The 22,370-nt window shown below is 41.5% G+C and overlaps 1 protein-coding gene across 12 annotated transcripts; it reads left to right on the top strand.

Moving 5' to 3' along the window:
- The first annotated feature begins 289 nt into the window (after window positions 1-289).
- NEK3 (NIMA related kinase 3) lies at window positions 290-22,370 on the top strand. Of its 12 annotated transcripts, none has more exons than XM_027973581.3 (17): window positions 290-326; window positions 2,944-3,114; window positions 4,028-4,121; window positions 4,216-4,313; window positions 5,808-5,891; window positions 6,574-6,641; window positions 6,740-6,826; window positions 9,930-9,984; window positions 11,131-11,331; window positions 11,685-11,757; window positions 13,513-13,559; window positions 17,675-17,777; window positions 18,706-18,822; window positions 18,922-18,966; window positions 19,093-19,227; window positions 21,219-21,345; window positions 21,783-22,370. In XM_027973581.3, the coding sequence occupies exons 2-17, from the start codon at window positions 2,998-3,000 to the stop codon at window positions 21,862-21,864; spliced, it is 1,533 nt and encodes a 510-aa protein (XP_027829382.1). In that variant the 5' UTR covers window positions 290-326; window positions 2,944-2,997; the 3' UTR covers window positions 21,865-22,370. The 12 variants fall into 12 exon arrangements, with proteins under 12 accessions (XP_027829382.1, XP_042110704.1, XP_042110708.1 ...); XM_042254770.2 differs by having other exon boundaries at window positions 13,513-13,574; XM_042254774.2 differs by having other exon boundaries at window positions 2,944-3,225; window positions 13,513-13,574.

The following is a 22,370-nucleotide window of genomic DNA, read 5'->3' as shown; positions in this document are numbered from 1 at the left end:
TCGGCCAACTTTTGAGACTAGGTGAACTTGAGTGCTGCGCCCATGAAACTTACCTACATGCACTGTTGGCTTAAACTGGAGACAGAACTTAGGTTATGAGAAGGACTCTTCTGCTCAGTATTACTGGCACTGTTCTGGAGCGACGTGGAACACCTCTTAGAAAACGCACCCTTCGTGGGCCCGGCTGCGCTGACAACAGCGCCGCCCGCCCGACCGATCCGGGACGCTTCCTTCGCCGGCAACCCGAGAGACTACCCGCTGGCCCGCCCCCCGGAAGCGCTCCCGGCTCGGGACCCGGGAGCCGACCGGGGTCGCAGGGGAAGCGGGTGAGCGGTCCGGCCGGACAAACCCCCTCCGCGGGCGCGAGAGCGGCGGGCGGCGCACACGAGGGGAGGGGGCAAGCGGGACCCGCGCATCCGCGATTGCGGACCCAGGCCCGGGGGTGGCGGGGCCAGCGCGGGCCGGGCTGCGAGGCGGACCGGCTTCTCGTGCAGTGAGGATCGGACCGCGCACACATCCTATGCTGCTGCTGCTGCTGCTGCTGCTGCTAAGTCGCTTCAGTCGTGTCCGACTCTGTGCGACCCCATTGGCGTCCTATATTTGCATTTGCAAATCACTGTATTAGCTTTTGATGGGTATAGTCTTGAGAAGGGACATTTTTTGTCACATTCAGAGCATACACTGTACAGTTTGTTGTTTTTTAATGAGTTTGTTGTTTACCCTCCCGGCTCCTCTGTCCATGGGATTCTCCAGGCAAGAACACTGGAGTGGGTTGCCATTTCCTCCTTCAGAGGATCTTCTCGACCCAGGGATCGAACCCCGCTCCCCTGCATTGCAGGCGGATTCTTTATCGGGGCTGCTGGGGAAGCCCTTAATGAATTTATGGGTGTATCACTGAGTAACAGGGGCAAATGTGGGCAGCAGGGGCCAAATGTAATTTTCAGCTAAGAAAAGTCAGAGGTTGCTGTTGCTTATTATTTATTGTCCATTCATGGAATAAAGACCCCAAGTAAACAACAACAACAAAATACATGGGAAAACTAGATCTCTTTGTCAAATCATGTAATGCCAGGGGTCACTTAGAAGAGCGGCAAATAACTTTTTCCCTTCAGGTCATATGCTGAGAGACCTAACTGTCTTAGACAGGAATTGTTTTTGAAGACCGTGCACTTGATTTCGTTATATGGAGAAAATATTTCTATTTTCCTAGTGAGAGTTTCCTAGTAAGAACTGTAGGTTTTGGTTTGTGGTTTTGCTTTACCGGACCTCATAAATCTTTGTGATATGATTTTTACGAAAATAAAACACTCCAAGTAAGTTTTGTGACAACTGAATAAGCTCATTCCAGTGTGTTTTGGTAATGGAAAAAAAAAAAAAAGCATCACCTTTCTAAGGTTTAATACTAATAATGTGTGCTCAGTTGTGTCTGACTCTGTGACCCCAGGGACTGTAGCCCACCAGATTCCTCTGTCAGTGGGATTTTCCAGAATTCTGGAGTAGGTTGCCGTTTCCTTCTCCAGGGGCCCTTCCCGACCCAGGGATGGAACCCACGTCTCCTGTGTCCTATATTGACAGTGATTCTTTATCACTAGGTGCCATCTGGGAAGCCCCCAAATACTAATAATAGCTGCCATTTATTCAGGGCCCCCTAGGTACCAGGGAATATTCATCTTCTCTAATGTATTAGGAGATCCAGAAGCTGCTTCACCCAGGAAATATAAAGGAAGACTGAGGCTCAAGGACTCTGTTTAACATGTCTTTGTCCCAGGCACCTCCAACTCAGCATATCCCCAGAGAAGCACGTCTCCTCCACATCTTTCCCCACCACACCCTACCAGACTCCCACGGTCAGAAAAATCAAACCAAAAAACAGGCGTGCAACCATCATGCCTTTCCTTTTTCTTAGAGAATGGTATCAATACTTGCCCAGTTTACACCAGAAACCGGAGTCTCCTTAGTCCCCTTCTCCCTACTTGTCTCCCAGAAATACGTTACCCAGAATCTTGCTAGTTCTTTTATAAGTTTCTTTCCTGTTGTCTTCATCCCCATTTTGTGTGTGTGTGTGTGTGTGTGTGTGCGCGCTCAGTCGTGCCAGACTCTGCGACCCCATGGACTGTAGCCCACCAGCTTCCTCTGTCCATGGGATTTCCCAAGCAAGAATACTGGAGTGGGTTGCCATTCCCTTCTTTGGGGGATCTTCCTGACCCAGGGATCAAACCCAGGTCTCTCGCATTGGCAGGCAGATTCTATACCACTGAGCCACCAGGGAAGCCCCCTTCATCCCCACTGTCACCGCCCTATTCCGTTCCGTCATCACATTCCTGCCTTTTCTATGGTAGGAGTCCTGCTCTGGCCCTCCTCCCCTCTCCCCTGTCTGGTCCATTGCTCTGCAGCCAGCATGAGTAATTTTTCTAAGATGTAAACCTGCTCTCTCAGTTTAAACCGTTCAGAGAGCTCGTTCATCACTACAGGATAAAAATCCACCAACCTGAGTTTAGCTTACTAGGCCCAGTCTGCCTTACCTGCCTTACTGCCCTCTTTCAATTTCTTGAATTGAAACAATCTCTTTTGCTCTTAAATAGGCTATTCCCTCCTGCGTCCATCACTCTTCCTCTTTGACTAGATATCTTCCATTCAGGCTTCAGCCTGAGTATCATCTTCCTAATTCCCCAGGATACCTCTACCAGAGGCCAGCGTGGCTTTTCCTGTAAGACCTGCTATCCTGCATTTTTGAGGTCCGTGGTCTCACCTGGAATGTGAGTGATGGCTGGGGCCATGAGAGATTTTTTTCAGGATTATAAAACCTGGCATGGATACTCCATGTCCACCTGTTGAATGAATAAAGGGAATAAGCTGTTCTATCATGAGGATAGAGCTACTTTGAATTCATTCTGCCTTTTGAAAATAAATTGAATTCCCCCTTGTTTCTGATTTTGAATGCAGGTTGGGAGAGCCGGCGGTGACTGCGGGAGTAGGCCCAGCTGTGCGCTGCCCAGCATGGATGGCTACAGGGTCCTGAGAGTCATCGGGGAGGGCTCCTTCGGCAGAGCCCTTTTGGTTCAGCAGGAGAGCAGTAATCGGATGTTTGCCATGAAGGAAATAAGGCTTCCCAAGGTCACTGCTAAAGCAGTTAGCTCATGTTGAAAGTGGACATGTTGTTTGTATCGGAAAGCAAGTTCTTGAAATTTAACATGGGATCGTTCTTTTGTGCGAAAGATTTAACAGGTTTATTCACTAGCTTTACAGGGTCTTGATCTGTCTTCTGTGCTTCTGCTTCTGCTCAGTCGCTTCAGTTGTGTCTGATTCTGTGACCCCAGGGACTGTAGCCCACCAGGCTTCTCTGTCCATGGGATTCTCCAGGCAAGAATACTGGAGTGGGTTACTATGGCCCCCTCCAGGGAATTCCCCACCAAGGAAGCTCCTATGGTTGATGGCATACTGCCCCTAAGCATAAGTCAGCTTATGCTTCAGTTCAGTTCAGTTCCGTCACTCAGTTCAGTTCAGTCACTCAGTTGTGTCCGACGCTTTGCGACCCCATGAACTGCAGCATGCCAGGCCTCCCTGTCCATCACCATCTCCTGGAGTTCACTCAGACTCAGGTCCATTGAGTCAGTGATGCCATCCAGCCATCTCATCCTCTGTCGTCCCCTTCTCCTCCTGCCCCCAATCCCTCTGTGCTTAGGTTAATGTTAAAACTAGTTTACATTCTATACTCGTAAAGGTGTAAGAGGTCAGCTTAAGCAGGCAAAATACGTATAGCCATAGTTGAAAAATCCCCACGTGTTTCCCCGTGGGATTTGATAAACTTAAGTTGGGTCAAAGTACAGTGCTCGCAAAGAGTCAGACACGACTGAGCGACTGAACTGAACTGAACTGAACTGAACAGCGCTATAAAATTATGCCTGAATGAAAGAGACACAGTTTCAACTGTGTCACATTAAAATATCATACAAACTACTATAATACTGTTTTACTGTCAGTTTTTAAATGACGTACTACATTTACACTTCTTTAAACCTTCTTCTAGTCTTTGTCTGACACACGGATTTCTAGGAAGGAGGCTGTTCTGTTAGCCAAAATGAAACACCCCAATATTGTTGCCTTTAAAGAATCATTTGAAGGTAAATATGAATTTCCCCCAATACATGCATTTCTGAATTTCATTCAGAATTCACGACCACTGGGACTTTCCTAAGAGTCTTTAATTTGTTGCAGCTGAAGGACATCTGTACATTGTAATGGAATATTGTGATGGAGGGGACCTAATGCAGAAGATAAAACATCAGAAAGGGAAGTTGTTTCCTGAAGATATGGTAAGAGACTAACTTACATAAGTCTCCCTCAAGGTTTGTTTGTTTTAATTCTTTTTTTCTTTTTGGCCATACCAGGTAGCATGAAAGTGAAAGTTGCTCAGTCGTGTCCAGCTCTTTTCCCTTCTCCAGGGGAATCTTCCCAACCCAGGGATCGAATCCAGGTTTCCCACATTGCAGGCGGATTCTTTACCAGCTTAGCCAGCAGGGAAGCCCACCAGGCAGCATACAGGATCTTAGTTCCCTGACCAGGGATCAAGCTCATGTGCCCTGCAGTGGGGGCAGAGTCTTAACCACTGAACCACCAGGGAAGTCCCCAGGTTTCCCTCAAGGTTTAGAAGCAACTTTTCTCATAAAATTTGAATAAGTTAAAAACATTGCTGTCTGTGGTTACCTAGCACATCAGTTAGTAATGACTTTGTGTATCCATGATGTTCGTTAGTGTATTGTCAGGATGTGACTGCCTGGGATGTTTTTAAGAGGTAAAGTAAGTATAGGCTTATGAAATATCAAAGAATAACCATTTCTGTGTTTAGAATTTCACAGTTGTCTTACCCATCATATTTTGTACTAGATATTTAAAATTTTTACTTTTTGTATTGAAATTTTAGAAGGCACATGGATTTCTTTTGTAATTCTCCATCATCTGAAGGATGAAACCTGCATTTCTGGTTTTCAGGAGTCCCTATTCTTCGTCTCTTTTCTTTCACAGTTTAGCATATTCTCTTTAAATGCTTAGTGCCTTTTTAGTGGAAAGTTGCATATTAAATATTATTGGAATGAATTGACCAAGGAAAATATTTAAATAAATAGCTTTACTGGGGCTAAGTTTGATATAGGGTATAACATGTTTTAAGAGTATATTAGTATAAATATTTTTCATTTAGAAGTTGTATTGTTAAGAATATGGGTTCCATTGTAGGAGGCCAGCCTTGGCTTCCAAAGATTGTTGGAAATATAATGAAATATTTTAATGTTAATATCTGAATATTCTGAAAAAGGGAATGAAATCTGATGTAATGATTACACTATAAAAAGTTATAGCATATTCATTTTAAGTGGTGAACTACTCTCATATGTGTATTTAAGAAATTTTTTATTTGGTTAAACACAAGAAAAATATAGTGGGAGTTTTATTAAAATAAACTGTTGGAAATTCCCTGGCTGTCCGATGGTTAGGACTCCACCCTTTCACTGCTGAGGACCCTGGTTCAATCCCTGGTCAGAGAACTAAGACCCTGCAAGCTGCACGGCAGGGCCAAATAAATAAATTGTTGTTTGGATCATTCATGAGATGACACATTGGGATTGAGTCACAGCTTTTCTCAATTTCTCCAGACAGCAATGAATCTTACTTAGTTGAACTATGTAATTTTAAATTCTGTATTTACATTATGTAAAACCCAGGTCAGCTAAGGCCTAAAGATGATTCTTTAGAATATGGGGTTTCCATGCCCCAGTTATTGCATTCTTGCATGCTTTTTTTTTTTTTTTCAGATACTTCATTGGTTTACACAGATGTGTCTTGGAGTAAATCACATTCACAAGAAACGTGTGTTACACAGAGACATCAAGTCCAAGGTAAATAGAACACATTTGGGGCCTAAAAAATAACTGAAAACTATTTCTTTCAATCCTTTTTCTGTTTTATTCTATTTTCTTTTGGGTGCATTTTAAACTTTAGAAATATTTCTTTTTTTGCCTGCACCCCGAGGGATGTGGTATCTTAGTTCCCCAACCATGGATTCAGCCCATGAGCCCTGCATTGGAAGCACTGATTCTTAACCCCTGGACTGCCAAGGAAGTCCAGAAATATTTCTTAATATAATATTCATGCTAGCACAATAAGGTACGACCTGAAAATGGGTCAGTAAATCTCTTTAGTAGTGTATGTTAATATGTTCCAGCTCTCTTAGAGGCTACTTCCTAAGACCATGTATTCTCAGATGGAAAATGATTGAGACTGGAGCCTGCCATCTGGAGTTACCCTGAACAGGCTCCCTGCCTGGTTGATCAGGGTCTGCTGATACGGTATGACGCTTGCCTTAGATTTCTAAGCAGTCATCCTAAATTCCCAAGCAGAGGAGTGTCGCTGTCCAGAGGATGTCTCATTGTTTTGTGTTCCATTCGGGGACTCAGCTGTCAGTGTTTCTACATATAATCTCCACCATCAGCAGGCTTTGAAAGACAGCTTCTCTCGGAGCTCTCTGCCTTATGTTTGAAATATGGCAGATGTGATCTGAGCTCTTCTTTTTCAATGCAGAATGTCTTCCTCACCCAAGACGGAAAAGTAAAACTGGGTGATTTTGGATCTGCCCGTCTTCTCGCGAGGTATGTGTGTGTCTTTGTCTTGTGTAGTAGTGACTGTTGCCAAAACATCATTATTCAGAAATGCTCTGTAATCGTTCTGTACCTTTTTATGGTTTTAGCCCCATGGCGTTTGCTTGTACATACGTGGGAACACCTTATTATGTGCCCCCAGAAATTTGGGAAAACATGCCTTATAACAATAAAAGGTAAGTGATGTATGTAGTTGCTGAAGGGGTGACTGTTTGGTGCTAGTATTGCAGCCTACAGATGAAGTCTGGTTGTTAAAAGAAAGCAGTGTAGAATTGAAGTTCCCAGGCCTCTAGGTGAAAGTCATAAATTTTCCAGCTGTTTTCATCAGAGCTGAGAGGAGCTACATGTAAATGCTGAAAGAAAAGTTAATCATTTCTGGGGATAGTATGAATTATATTACTGCTTCTCTTATTTTGCTGCTCTTGACTTTAAAAATCCTGAAGCTCAGGTCATAGCCATACCAGTTAAATATGAATGTCTGGAAGTGGGAACCAGGTATCAGTCATTTTCCAGGATCACCAAGTAATTCCTACGTGCAGCAAAATTTGGGAACCAAATGTCATTGAGGTGACATGTAAAGGGCTAGATAATAAGCACTTGACTGATAGGTTCGTTGATCATGGGAAGATAGTATGAAGTCCTTATAATTTAAAATGTGATTTTTTTTCTGAATGCAAGTAAAATGTGCTCATTGATGGACTGGATGTGCAGTGGGTGGGTTGGAAATGTAGAGATATACAAGAAAGGACATGGTGATCACCCAGTTTTACAGAAACTATTGATAACATTTTGGGTTTTTTCCCCATCCATCCTCTTTTTTCCCTAAACTTAGTTTATATACTCTATATAATTTACTATCCTATTTTTTCACTTTGCATTATATCATATTCATTTTACCCTGTATTTATACTCTTCATGATTATTGTTAATGATTGCATAATATTTTAATATATGGCTCTTCCAAAATTTATTTCACATTCCTCTGTTGTTGGCTTTTTGATGTGGTTCTAGTTTTCAGTGTCCTAAATTCCTACAGACTCTGAATTACTATGCCTTTTAATACATAAAAGTGTCACATTCTTGGCATGAATTCCTAGAAGTAGAAACACCTAAAGGCTTTTGTTACCTCCTGCCAAGTTGTTTCTAAAAAGGGTATGGCAGTCCATACTATGGGCTTTCCCAGGTGTCTCAGTGGTAAAGAATCCACCTGCCCATACAGAAAATGTGGGTGTGATCCCCGGGTTGTGCAAGATTCCCTGGAGAAGGAAATGGCAGCTTGCCTGGAGAATCCCATGGACAGAGGAGCCTGGCGGGCTGCAGTCCATGGGGTTGCAAAAGAGTCGGACACAACTTAGCAACTAAAAACGAGAGCAACACTCCATACTAAACAGACTCCTATAAGGTGACGTTGACTGAACTGGAGACAGAACAGCTATGAAGGAACTTCCTGGGATAATTGGGGAAACCTGAGTTTGAACAAAATACTAGATAATAGTATTGAATTAAGGTTCGATTCAACAGGGATCGAGCTCAACATCCAGAAAACGAAGATCATGGCATCCGGTCCCATCACTTCATGGGAAATAGATGGGGAAACAGTAGAAACAGTGTCAGACTTTATTTTGGGGGGCTCCAAAATCACTGCAGATGGTGACTGCAGCCATGAAATTAAAATACGCTTACTCTTGGAAGAAAAGTTATGACCAACCTAGATAGTATATTCAAAAGCAGAGACATTACTTTGCCGACTAAGGTCCGTCTAGTCAAGGCTATGGTTTTTCCTGTGGTCATGTATGGATGTGAGAGTTGGACTGTGAAGAAGGCTGAGCGCCAAAGAATTGCTTTTGAAGTGTGGTGTTGGAGAAGACTCTTGAGAGTCCCTTGGACTGCAAGGAGATCCAACCAGTCCATTCTGAAGGAGATCAGCCCTGGGATTTCTTTGGAAGGACTGATGCTAAAGCTGAAACTCCAGTACTTTGGCCACCTCATGCGAAGAGTTGACTCATTGGAAAAGACTCTGATGCTGGGAGGGATTGGGGGCAGGAGGAGAAGGGGACGACAGAGGATGAGATGGCTGGATGGCATCACTGACTCGATGGACGTGAGTCTGAGTAAACTCCGGGAGATGGTGATGGACAGGGAGGCCTGGCGTGCTGTGATTCATGGGGTCGCAAAGAGTCAGACACGACTGAGCGACTGAACTGAACTGAACTGAAGGTTCGATTTCTTGGATGCGATAATGGTACTGTATTCATGCAGGAGAGTGTCCTTGCTCTTAGGCTGTATATGCTGATATGCTTAGGGGTGAAGTGTTTGACATCTGAAACCTTTCTTTCAGAGGTTCAGATGTAGACAGAAGAGGGGCCAGCAGGGAGATGCTAATGACTGAGGATATTAAGAAGGAGCGTTTGGGCCTTTAAAACTTTTCTGTAGGTTTCAAGCTTTGAAAAATTAAAAGTTGGGGGAAATAATTGGTTTAAAAAAAAACCTTGTTAAAATGAAAAGGCTATCATCTAGAAAAAGTCTGGAGGATGACAACTAAGTGGTGAGAATGATGGAGGAAAGTGGAGGTGTTGAGTCTGAAAAAGGGTGGGCGTGTAGGGCAAAGTGTAGAACTCAGCTGAGCTCTGAAGAGCTTTTGTGGAAGAATAAGAATGCGCCCCCTAGAGGCAGCCAGGGGAAACACTGAGCTGTCAATCAGGAGTGAAGTGAAGTCGCTCAGTTGTGTCTGACTCTTTGCGACCCTTGGGCTGTAGCCCACCAGGCTCCTCCGTCCATGGGATTCTCCAGGCAAGAATACTGGAGTGGGTTGCCATTTCCTTCTCCAGGGGATCTTCCCAACCCAGGGATCAAAGCGGGGTCACCCACATTGCAGGCAGACGCTTTAACCTCTGCACCACCAGGGAAGCAAAGGCCTGGTGAGCCCAGAGGGTCTGGAGGCTGTACAGGATGACTTCTAAAGCCTTTCTTTCAACTATGGTAATCTGAGTTCGCGGATATTCCTCTTACCCCAAGTACTACTGAAGTGATACCTAAACCACTGGATTTGGAGGGGCAGGGTTTGGGCAGCAGGGAGTTTTTCTGTGAACATCACTGTGAGTAAGTGGTCTAAGTGTTCGATCAAACTTGCTGCATATTTTATTTCAGTAACTAAGAAGTCCTTATGATATCTGTTCTTATTAAAGGTAGGGTAATTTTTCATTTTGGAGTATTAGAAAATACATATATTTTGTGTGATAACTCATAACCCACTCATTACATTGCTTCTTTTGCTTCCAGTGACATCTGGTCCTTGGGATGCATTCTCTATGAACTTTGTACCCTTAAGCATCCAGTAAGTATGGCATGCAGCATGGAAAAGGCAGCGTTTGGTTGTGCTGGGCTAAGTCCTTTTTCATGTCTTCACTTGTATGTATTAGTAGGGTGATACACCCCCAAGGCAGAATGCCATCATGTTCTCACATAAGTGATGCTAAGGCTGAAACCTGATGTTAATTGCAGTATGTTTATTATACAGGGAAAACTTTTAAAATGTTATTCTGGTGTGTCATTTTATATCCCACTCTATTACTTGTCAAACCATAATAACTACCTTGATGACATGCAAGGCAAAAAGGATTTTGCAGCAGAAGTTTAAAATGGGAAAAGTCTAAAGTGCATTTTGTCAGGGAGCAGACCTGGGGATTTTTGAGGAGGAGGGAAGTGAAGAAACGTTGCAGTTACTGTTAGCCCTAGGGTCATTTGAATTTTTAAAAGCCCGTAAGTATGTATTATTGATGCTTTGATTTTTAAAATATATTAAAAATGTGTATCTGCAAAAGTACTGATTTGAGTAATAAAGCACCCACGCGGGGACTGATGGTAAGACTTCCTCAAGATGCGAGCATCTTTAACTATTTATGTTTACCTTTTTCCTGAACAACCATAAGATTTTAGAATAGTACAGGGGTAGGGGTGGGGGAGTTTGGGACTAGCAGATGCAAACTACTATATTTGCATTAAACAACAAGGTCCTGCTATATAGCATGGGGAACTATATTCAGTATCCTGTGATAAAACCATAATGGTGCTGGTGCTAAGTTGCTTCAGTCATGTCGGACTCTGTGCAGCCCCACTGACTGCAGCCCACCAGGCTCCTCTGTCCATGGGATTCTCCAGGCAAGAATACTGGAGTGGCTTGCCATAATGGAAAATAGTATAAAAAGGAATGTATACACATGTATAACTGAATTACTTTGCTATATAGCAGCAGTTAACACCATGTAAATCAACTATACTTCAATAAAATACAATTTTTGAAAGTACTAACAAAAGTATGATTAACAACAACAAAAAATCAGGATAGTACCCTAACAACACATCTAGAAAGAAAAAAAATTTTTTAATTAAAATAATTCATATGAATTCAGTTCAGCTGGTATTTTCTTATTTCCATTCTCTTTCCCAGTATCTGCTTTTACAGTTCAATTTTGCTTTTTAGTTTCAGGCAAATAGTTGGAAAAGTCTTATCCTTAAAATATGTCAGGGGTCCATGAACCCACTGCCATCCCATTATTCCTATGAGCTGCAGCATCTGATCAAGCAGATATTTAAAAAGAATCCCTCCCATCGTCCTTCAGCTACAACACTTCTCTCTAGAGGCTCTTTAGCTCGGCTTATCCAGAAGTGCCTACCCCCAGAGGTACAGTGTGTGTGGAACTGACTGTGAACAGTTTTCAAGTGTTTGTTTTCTTTTAAACAGAATTACATGTTACACATGCTCATAACAATTCAAATAATGCAGATGTGATTAAAAAAACTAAAAGCTTGAAGCTTCCTTTCCCTCTTCTTTTCACAATGCTATTCCTCAAACATAATCATGGATATAATTTGCATTATCCCTCCAGATCTTCCTGGACCTGGATTTTTAAAATGGCATTTTTCCTTTTCAACTTTATTACTGTGGGGAAGAACATTGATAATTGAATGACATTATGGTGGTGTCTAAAGAAAATCATCTTTCATGTCTTTAAATTCTCTGCTTTAAATTTTCAGATCATCACAGAATATGGTGAACAGGTGTTAGAAGAAACCAAAAAATCTATGCATAGTACACCAAGAAAAAAGGGTAAGAATTTTGAAAAGCTTATTTTAAGTGTTCATTTAAAAATATAGTCTAACAAAAAGGAAAAAAATATAATTTCAAGTTATTAGAGATGATTTTCAGAGATACTCCTCACATCAAAATTTTTTACTTGTTCCTTCAGACATAAATCCAAACTGAATCTTACACATTTAGTTTGCCAGGGATCAAAAAAGAAGCCTAGTTTGAAGATTGTAGTGATGTAAAAGTTGTTCTCTGCTTCATTATTAGACCTGTATTTAGTTTGTTTTGGGTCAGATAGAAGGCTTCTGTGGGCTCACCTAGGAATCTAACCATGAAAATATAACAGGAAATGTTATCCCTAAGATCTTATAAACAATTTTTTTTAATGAAGTCATTTTGAAAGTTGGAACTGCCCACATTACAACTGCATAAAATTTCCATACACGGATAGTCAATCCTGAGCAAATTTCACATGTAATTTATTGTCTCTTGGAAGTTGTCATCTCTATTTTCAAAGTTATTTTTGTTCCTTTTCCTTTGACATCAGTGACTCAGATCTTCCATCTGAAGAAATCTAACAATGACCAGAGTAAGAGAGAAGAGTTAAGATGAGTGAAAGACCACCCACTGTAGGGAGATGTTGTAAAACCTCCTTTATCAGTGCCTCTTATCTTAGTGTTCTATACCATAAAAGAAACATTTTTATTTATTTTTTAAGTTTTTTTTTTAAGTGTAGTTGATTTACTGTGTCCTGTTGGTTTCAACAGAAACTTTTCTAAACTATACTGTTTTCTTAAAGTTAAATTCTAAATGTTCCTTTGGTAAGAACGTAAATCCTCCAGTCTTACAATTCAGCCTTTTCTCCTTTATGTAAGAGGTAGCCACTTACCTTTGCTTCAGCAGTTTGTTTTAGTGTTTATTTTATTTTACGTACCGTTTCATAACTTCGGTTCACATCCCAGGGGATGTGGGAAATTAGTTTTAAAATACTGGGCAACAGAAACACCAAAAACAGTCTAAGAAAAGTTTCAAGATAGTGTAGTTTCAAGATAGGAACGTGTAGTCTTACAATTTCTAAAAAAAAAGAGTAAGCCAGTGGGGAGGGCCACCATGTCCAGAGCACGAGTCGGGTGGCATCTCCATCGAGAATGCAGACAGTGAGACGTCAGAACAATGAAGGCTGGCTGAGGGCAGGGACCGTGTCAAATGTGCTCCCTCTTGTAGCCTCAGTGCCATCATCACAGATGCTCAGTAGCAATTGCTTAAAATGCTGAATGAATGGGGAAAGACGGACCCCAGGCTCTGGCAGCAGAAAATCAGGCAAGAGCCATCCTCACCCAAGGGGTGGGTTGCCGGGGTTTTCCCTGACTGCTGCTGGCTCCTCGTCAGGGAATAAGCAGCTGGCTTTGGAAGGGTTAGCTATTCCACCTGCTATTATAGCTGTCAGGAAAATCACAGTCAGGTAGCTCTTGGGCTGAAGATGATAATAACCTTTCGAGTATGTAGAGTGTCTTACCTCCTAAAGCCTAAATGGGTTGGCATAAATGAATTAGAGATGTCTTAACGTTGAGATGTTCACAGTCAGAATAAAGCAGCAGAAATAATCTCTAACAGCTGAGGTGTGTTATTAGGTGATTAAAGCTTGATATCACTATACAGGCTAATGCTTCGGTTCTTTGACTTTAAAAACTTCCTTTTGTCTCTCAAGCTTTATGCAGATCACATTAGAAGCCTTTTTTGTGTTTTCTTTTTACCTTCTATTTTCTCTTTGAGCAGATCCCAGCAGAACCAGAATAACTTTGGGAAATGAAGCAAGCACAGTGGTAAGTGCTTTAAAGGTAAATTTCCTGGGACTTTCCTGGCAGTCCAGGGCCTTCTAATGCAGGGGATGTGGGTTCAATCCCTGGCCTGGGAGCAAAGATCCCACATGCCTGTGGCCAAAAAGCTAAAACATAAAACAAAAGCAAAATTGTAACAAACTCAATAAAGACTAAAAATGGTCCACATAAAAAAAAAATCTATAAAAAATGTTAAATTTCTGAAATCATCTCCTGGGGTACCTGGCATCATTGGGTGCTGTGAGATATTTGGAAGTCTGTTGCCTGGTCCCTAGGTTCAGGGGTTTTTTGTCTTTGGGCCTGTGAAGTAGTTGATGACTGTCTTCTGTGCTGCCAACCAAGCCACTTTAGACCAGCATTTATTTTATTTTGTTTTGTCATTTCTAATCATTGATGACAAGTGGTTTCAATCTAGATGTGAACAACTTAGCTCTGCTTACAGACATGAAAGTCTTGTTTTAGCCGTGGTTGGTTGGTTTCCTTGTGGTAAAATTTATATAACATACAACTTATCATTTCAGCCATTTTAAGCATAGAATTCAATGACATTAATTACATTCACAATACTTTTTCGTTATCCCAAACAGCAACCCAATGAACAGTAACTATCCATTCCTCCCTACCCCGACTCCCACCCCAGGCCCTGATAACCTCTTTTCTGCTTTCTGTCTCTATGAAAGAAACATTATTTGCTTATTCTAGATATTTCAGGTAAGTGGAATCACACAATATTTGTCCTTTTATATCTGGCCTCTTTTGTTTAGCTTTATATTTTTAAGGTTCATGCGTGTTACAGCATATATCAGAATTTCCTTCCTTTTTATGACTATATAATATGTAGATGGCTAATGTAATCTGCGAAGGATTGAAGGCAGAAAGAGAAGAAGGCAACAGGATGAGATGGTTGGATGGCATCACCAATGCAATGGACATAAACTTGGGCAAACTCTGGGAGATGGTGAGGGACAGGGAAGCCTGGCCTGCTGCAGTCCATGTGGTCACGTGGAGTCATACATGACCTGGTGACTGAACAACAACAATATGGTCTTGACATTTTTCTGTTCAAAAACTTTTAGTGCCTCCCCATTCTCCCTGATAGCTCAATTAGTAAAGACTCTTCCTGCAATGCAGGAGACCCCGGTTCGATTCCTGAGTTGGGAAGATCCGCTGGAGAAGGGATAGGCTACCTACTTCAGTATTCTTGGGCTTCCTTTGTGACTCAGCTGGTAAAGAATCTGCCTGCAATGCAGGAAACCTGGGTTTAATCCCTGGGTTGGGAAGATCCCTGGAGAAGGGAACAGCTACCCACTCCAGTATTCTGGCCTGGAGAATTCCATGGACTGTATAGTCCATGGGGTCGCAAAGAGTCCAGCACGACTGAGTGACTTTCACTTCACTCACTATTATCCCATGAACTGAGTGGACATTTTTTAGCCTAGTTTTCAAGGTCCTGTTCATCTTGTTTGGCCTTAGGCATCTGTGCCCTTTTACATGTTAGCTGCAGTTAAGTCATGAATAGTAACAGCCAATCCACTTCTAGTTGCCAGTAACTAGATGTCCTACTCCAGTAACTCATGTCCTATTGATAGTTTTTTCTTTCTTAATCATTTGATCCACCTTTTTTAACTCCCAAAGGAAAAGATGTAGTAACAACAAGCAATTCTGTTTATGGTATATAGTAGTAACTAAACTTGTAAATTTTTGAATGAACCTTAGGTTGTAAATAAATAACCCCATACCCCTTTATATTGCTACAAATGGACTCTATTCTGCCCCTATGTTTTTTTATTTGCATAGTATCTGTTTATTTCCAGCTTTACTGAGGCCTAATTTATATGCAATAAAAGTTACTCATTTTTAGCATGCAATTTGATGAATTTTGGTGATTGTATGTGGTCATGTAACCACCACCACAATCAAGATGTAGAAATCCGATCCCCCCAGATGAAAATGCATTTAATGCACCTAACTTACCAAACTTCCTAACTTAGCTTAATCTACCTTACATGTGCTCAGAACACTTCCATTAGCCTCTGCTGCTGCTGCTGCTGCTGCTGCTGCTGCTAAGTCGCTTCAGTCGGTCTGACTCTGTGTGACCCATAGATGGCAGCCCAACAGGCTCCCCCCGTCCCTGGGATTCTCCAGGCAAGAACACTGGAGTGGGTTGCCATTTCCTTCTCCAATGCATGAAAGTGAAAAGTGAAAGTGAAGTTGCTCAGTCGTGTCTGACTCTTTGCGACCCCATGGACTGCAGCCTACCAGGCTCCTCCGTGCATGGGATTTTCCAGGCAAGAGTACTTCCGTCCATTAGCCTCTAGTTGGGCAAAATCATCTAACACAAAGCCTATTTTATAATAAAGTGCTGACTAAGCCTCTTGATGAAAGTGAAAGTGGAGAGTGAAAAAGTTGGCTTAAAGCTAAACGTTCAGAAAACGAAGATCATGGCTTCTGGTCCCATCACTTCATGGGAAATAGATGGGGAAACAGTGGAAACAGTGTCAGACTTTATTTTTGGGGGGCTCCAAAATCACTGCAGATGGTGACTGCAGCCATGAAATTAAAATACGCTTACTCCTTGGAAGAAAAGTTATGACCAACCTAGACAGTATATTCAAAAGCAGAGACATTACTTTGCCAACAAAGGTCCGTCTAGTCAAGGCTATGGTTTTTCCAGTGGTCATGTATGGATGTGAGAGTTGGACTGTGAAGAAGGCTGAGCACCGAAGAATTGATGCTTTTGAACTGTGGTGTTGGAGAAGACTCTTGAGAGTCACTTGGACTGCAAGGAGATCCAACCAGTCCATTCTGAAGGAGATCAGCCCTGGGATTTCTTTGGAAGGAATGATGCTAAAGCTGAAACTCCAGTACTTTGGCCACCTCATGCGAAGAGTTGACTCATTGGAAAAGACTCTGATGCTGGGAGGGATTGGGGGCAGGAGGAGAAGGGGACGACAGAGGATGAGATGGCTGGATGACATCACTGACTCGATGGATGTGAGTCTGAGTGAACTCCGGGAGTTGGTGATGGACAGGGAGGCCTGGCGTGCTGTGATTCATGGGGTCGCGAAGAGTCGGACACGACTGAGCAACTGAACTGAACTGAACTGATGTCGTGTCAACATGAGATAGTCATGTTGAATTTTGAATTCAGCATGAACTGAATTGAAGAATGAACTGAAAGTGAAAATCAGAGGCTGTCTGGGTGCAGAATGGCTGTAAGTGTATTGTCTGCTGTTTACTCTGTGATCACACGGCTGAGTGGGAGCTTCAGCTCTCTGCCAGCATCACAAGAGGGTATCATATGGCATATTGCTAACCTGGGAAAAGATCAACATTCATAATTTGACATACAGTTTCTGCTGAGTGTTTGTCATTTTGACACCATTATAAAGTGAAAAAAATAATAAATTAGACCATCATAAGTCAAGGACCATCTGTAAAGTAATTTTATGTGTACATACATGCTCAGTCGCTCAGTCATGTCCAACTCTTTGCAATCCTATGGACTGTAGCCTGCCAGGCTCCTCTGCCCATGGGATTCTCCAGGCAAGAATACTGGAGTGGGTTGGTTGCCATGCCCTCCTCCAGGGGATTGTCCTGACCCATGGATTAGGGGATCTTCCTGATCCAGGGATTGAACCCACATCTCCTGCATTGCAGGCAGATTCTTTACAACTGAGCCAAATCCCCAAAGTAACTTTATAAAATATTTCATTTTGGTATTTCCATCCTGAGAAGCCCAGTATAGCAAATCATACTGAAAATTTTCATTGCTTGTTTTCTCTATAAAGACCTCTCAAATATTTGTCATTTTTATATATCTTCTTCATATTTGCAATGACTGATATTAATGGCTAGTAAGGTATATGACAATATACATATATGTATGCCTATGTATGTGCACATATATGGTTTTTAATATACACACAGATAATATATGATGTTATGGCTCTTAATGTACATATGTGTATGAGGTTCTATGGTTGTTAATGTTTTATTCGTTTATTTAAAGTTTAAGTAGCTGTTTACCTCTACTTGTTTACCTTTTTTTGGTAACAATTCAAGAATATCTTAATCTTTATTTTAAATTTCTTTTAAAGCAAAGGGAAGAACCAGGTGGAAAGTGTAGCCACACTGACTTAGAAAGCATTAATAAAAATTTGGTTGAAAGTGCGCTGAGGAGAGTAAACAGAGAGGAGAAAGGTAAGTTATTCAAGTTCTAATCACTGTATAGGTGGGACACTGGGGATATAGAAGGAATACCAGTTTCTGCCTTACTAGGTCAGAGATATCATAAGCAAGTAGACAGGCATATTTATATTTGCCTATTCAGTAATTTGGGCTTCCCTGGTGGCTCAGAGGTTAAAGCGTCTGCCTGGAATGCGGGAGACCCGGGTTTGATCCCTGGGTTGGGAAGATTCCCTGAAGAAGGAAATGGCAACCCACTCCAGTACTCTTGCCTGGAGAATCCCATGGAGGGAGGAGCCTGGTAGGCTACAGTCCATGGGGTTGCAAAGAGTCGGATACGACTGAGTGACTTTACTTACTTACTGTCCAGTAATTTATTTAATGTTACAGAGATATTTTATTTACCTATTAAAAGATAAAATTATATTTACTAATAAGAGCCTTCAGAAAAAAGTATTAATAATGTTTGTTGTGCTCTTTGCCATAAAAAGCACAGCATACAGGGACTTACCTGGTGGTCCAGGGGTTAAGACTTCTAAGGCAGGTGGCACAGGTTCTATCCCTGGTCAGGGAATGAAGGTCCCGCATGCTGTGGGGTACAGCCAAAAAATGTTTGAAAAAGTACAGCGTACAGTGTGTACCTGTAAGTTGTCTTGGGCCTTTATTCTCATATGTTGTGTAATATGTGAGTATATACATAATATTTTTTAAAATTCACTTTAATGATTAGCTTTACCTTTCCATTTGGATTTTTTCATTCCCTTTACTACTTAAGAGTCGGACACGACTGAGCGACTGAACTGAACTTAGACTTGGAAGAGTGTTAGATCCGAATTTGAAAGAGAAAAGAAGCACTTCTCTAGTGTTGTTAGAGAAATTGTGTGTGTATATAGACGAATAAGTAGAAGAATGTGCTCAGCAATTCTTCTTTACACTTTAAAAGCCAGTTCACCAGGTCCTCTCAGACGGCAGTGGGAGAAAAATGTACCCAGTACAGCTCTTAGAGCTTTGGAAAACTCACCCATACTCACCTCCAGTTTAACGGCAGAAGATGACAGAGGTGAGTAGTCAGGTTGAATCCTATTATTTTATCATAGAACATTCTCTAATCATTGTTTATTGAGCTAGAGTTGTGTTTTTTTAATGTCCCTCTTTGAAGGTATTTGGTGTCACACAGGAGAGCACGTGTATTTCACTTATCCAGGCAAGTGAAATAGGTTTATGTAGAGAGTTTCACTTGAAATATGGGGCTTTAATATAATCTAGAAGATATTATATGCTGGAAATCTTTTTTCACTTGACACGAATTTTTTTGTCTTTTCCCAACTAGGTGGTTCTGTAATAAAGTACAGTGAAAACAATACCCGTAAGCAGTGGCTCAAGGAGACCCCTGAAACCCTGTTGAACATCCTTAAGAATGCTGACCTCAGCTTGGCCTTTCAAACATACACAATATATAGACCAGGTGATTCATGTCTGTTACATAATTGTGTAAACCCTTTGATTTACAGAAGTTACCATCTTAGCCACTTTTAAGTGTACAGTTCGGGAGCATGGAGTACATTCACACTGTGCAGCCCTCACCACGGTCCATCTCCAGAATTTTTCCAAAACGGACACTCTGTACCCATTAGATAATCCTCTGTACCCATAAGATGACTCCCTGTTCCCCACTCCCAGAAACCCTTCAATCTTAAAGTCATAAAATATTTCGGAGCACTGTCTTTTTTAGTTTCCTTGACTCTTTGCTAGCCAGTCTGAGGGCGTAATTAAAATTTCCTATAGTGCTTCATTCATTCTGTTTGCTCATTTGTTTGCCTGTTTTCTTGTTTTAATATTTCTATTTATTGTATTTGGTTGTGCCAAGTCTCACTTGTGGCATGTGGAATCTAGTTCTCCCATCGGGGATCGAACCCAGGCCTCCTGCTTTGGAAACATGGATTCTTAGCCACTGGACCATCAGCGGAGTCCGTTTGCTTATTTTAATAATCACGTAGCCACTTTGAGGGTGGTCCGTTTTTATCATGCAGATATACCCCACTTTCTGGCTCTGCAGTTCAGACTTCATCCTGGTAAACCGAGGAACTTCAAGATTTCTTTGGCTCTGTACTTGATTGTTATATTGAATTAGAACACAGAAAAAGGTGAACAATTAGGATTTAATTTTTTTTTTTATTGTTTCAACAGACATTTTCACTACAGTTATACAGCATGACGTTTTATGATACTATCCTTAGCAATCTAGGCCAAAGGACTACATTAAGGGTGTGTATGTGGGGGGTGCGTGTGTGTGTAATTTTCACAATGCAGTTACTAAAGCCATCTTGCTTGGTTTAAGATCTAAGATAAATTGTGCCAAGTACAGCATGTCACGGTGTGGCAAGTCTCAACTCGATATTATAACAGATTCCCTTTACTGTTTATTTGGTCAGTGTTTATTGAGTGCCTAACATATACTAGGTTAAGATTTAAGATTTAAAAAAAAAAAAAAAAAAAAAGAATATAGTTCCTTCCCTGAGAGAGTTTGGAATTTGGGGGACCAGCAAACAAGCAGAGCATTGCAGAGCTGTGTCACATGTTCTGATAGAGCTGTGTGAAGACAGTGATGGGCCCCAAGGGGAGGTGGGTGCCTGGGAGGCAGGCGGTAAGCAAGGCTAATGATTGCCCTTTTATTTTATTTTGTTGGCATGCGGGCTCTTAGTTCCCTGACTAGGGACTGGACCCTGGAAAGTCTTAAGCACTGAATGTTTAGGGAATTCCCAATGACTGACTTTCATTTTAGCAGTATAGGTCCCAGATTTTGTCTCTGGTCCATGAAGTTTTTGTCATTTCAGGAAAGTTACTATATAAAAAAGGCATTACAGCTCTATTGTGAAAGGATTTTTATAAAGACTGAACCCGTATTTTTATGTTAGGTTATTGTTTTATAAGTAGAACCCTGAAAGTAATTATAGTACCATCTGGAAAAAATTTTTTATAGTGTGCATGTGCCCTTAACTGCCTAATTTTATTCCCCTCCATTGGGAAGACTTGAGGGAGAGGGAAGAGCTCAAAGGAAAAACAGTCAACTGTTATCCAGTTGTCCAAAGACAACTTTTAATGCTTTAATACGGGTTCATATCCTGGCTTCCGTGGTGACTTAGTGGTAAAGAACCCACCGGTCAATGTATGAGACTTGGGTTCGATCCCTGAGTTGGGAAAATTCCCTGGAGGAGGAAATGGCAACCCACTTCAGTATTCTTGCCTGGGAAATCCTATGGACTGAGGAGCCTGGCGGGCTGCAGTCCATGAGCTCACAGAGTCAGATCCAACTGAACACATATACACAGAAAACCTCAGAGCATGGCCTGCTCTCAATTAGCCAACAAACTTTTGGAGGAGTTTAATGCAGAAATATGCATGAAATAAATAAAGACAGCTTAACTTGGCATAATTTCTGTTAATATTCCTCTGAAGGCACAGAAGGATTCTTAAAAGGCCCCCTGTCTGAGGAAACAGAAGCATCGGACGATGTTGATGGAGGTTGGGATTCTGTCATTTTGGATCCAGAGAGACTTGAACCTGGACTGGATGAGGAGGATACGTACGTGAAGTACCCAGACAGTTGGCAGTGTGTGCGCGTGTTCATTTAGGTTGTACCATAATAATTCCTGGTTTAGTAGGAGTGGGTCATGTGACTTTACATCATAAATGAATGTTTACATCTTGATCATCTATCTGGCACAGGTAATGTGCTACAGTATTTTCCTAGAATTCTTGACTGAACTGTGTGTTTATAATCAGCTTGGACTTATTTTTTAGTAGACAAGATTTTATACTGAAACATTTAGAGAAACAATGATAGAAGGGAACCTTTGGAAGGCTAACCATTTTTTTTTTTTTCCTCTGTTCAGTTTCATTATGGAGTTCATTTTTCAAAAACGTCAGTATTGTTATGGTGGGATTCTGCTTTGATCCCATCAACAAATATTTACTGTGCTTCTTAAATGGAAGCTTAACATCCAAATTGTTTTTTCACAGGGACTTCGAGGAAGACGACAGTGCCGATTGGGTATCAGAACTGAAGCAGCGAACTGGCTGGCAAGGAGTATCTGATGGATAACGCCCAAGGAAATATTCATTAGTCACCCGGAGGGGATGTTTAACAGGAGGAATTGATATTTGAATAATACTTAACTCACGGGATACGTGTTTTCCTTTGGAAACAGAGTGAAGAGAGGCAAACTGAATATTTAAAATTATTCCTGGTTAGTAAGATAGGGTATAAAAAAACCTAGGTGTTTGAATTCAGAGGAGAACGCATAGCACAATGGGTCTGAGGTTTAGGCTTTGCAGTCAGAACAGATGTTGAATGCTACCACCTGCTGCTTGCGTGGTTTTGAGAAATGACTTAACCTCTTTGAGCCTGAATTTCCTCAACTACAACATGAGGATAACAATGCCTAGCTCATATGGATGCTGACCTTAGACCATCACGGCAGCCCATAGCATTACTTGCGTTGTTATGATTTCTGCTTTATTACCTTGTTATGATTTATTACTATGTAGCTCTTTTTATATCTCCTAAATCTTTGAGGATCTAAATATATTTAATTATAACACCACAAA

The sequence above is a fragment of the Ovis aries genome, chromosome 10 (assembly GCF_016772045.2).
Source record: "Ovis aries strain OAR_USU_Benz2616 breed Rambouillet chromosome 10, ARS-UI_Ramb_v3.0, whole genome shotgun sequence".
Lineage (NCBI taxonomy): Eukaryota > Metazoa > Chordata > Mammalia > Artiodactyla > Bovidae > Ovis > Ovis aries.
This window is presented reverse-complemented; position numbering and strand designations above follow the sequence as displayed.

Excerpts from the sequence above, each read along its gene's own strand:
- NEK3 (XM_042254770.2), top strand. The coding sequence starts at position 2,998 with ATGGATGGCTACAGGGTCCTGAGAGTCATCGGGGAGGGCTCCTTCGGC. Across the intron at positions 6,827-9,929 it reads ATGCCTTATAACAATAAAAG|TGACATCTGGTCCTTGGGAT; the intron begins GTAAGTGATGTA and ends TTTTGCTTCCAG. Across the intron at positions 18,823-18,921 it reads AACGGCAGAAGATGACAGAG|GTATTTGGTGTCACACAGGA; the intron begins GTGAGTAGTCAG and ends CCCTCTTTGAAG.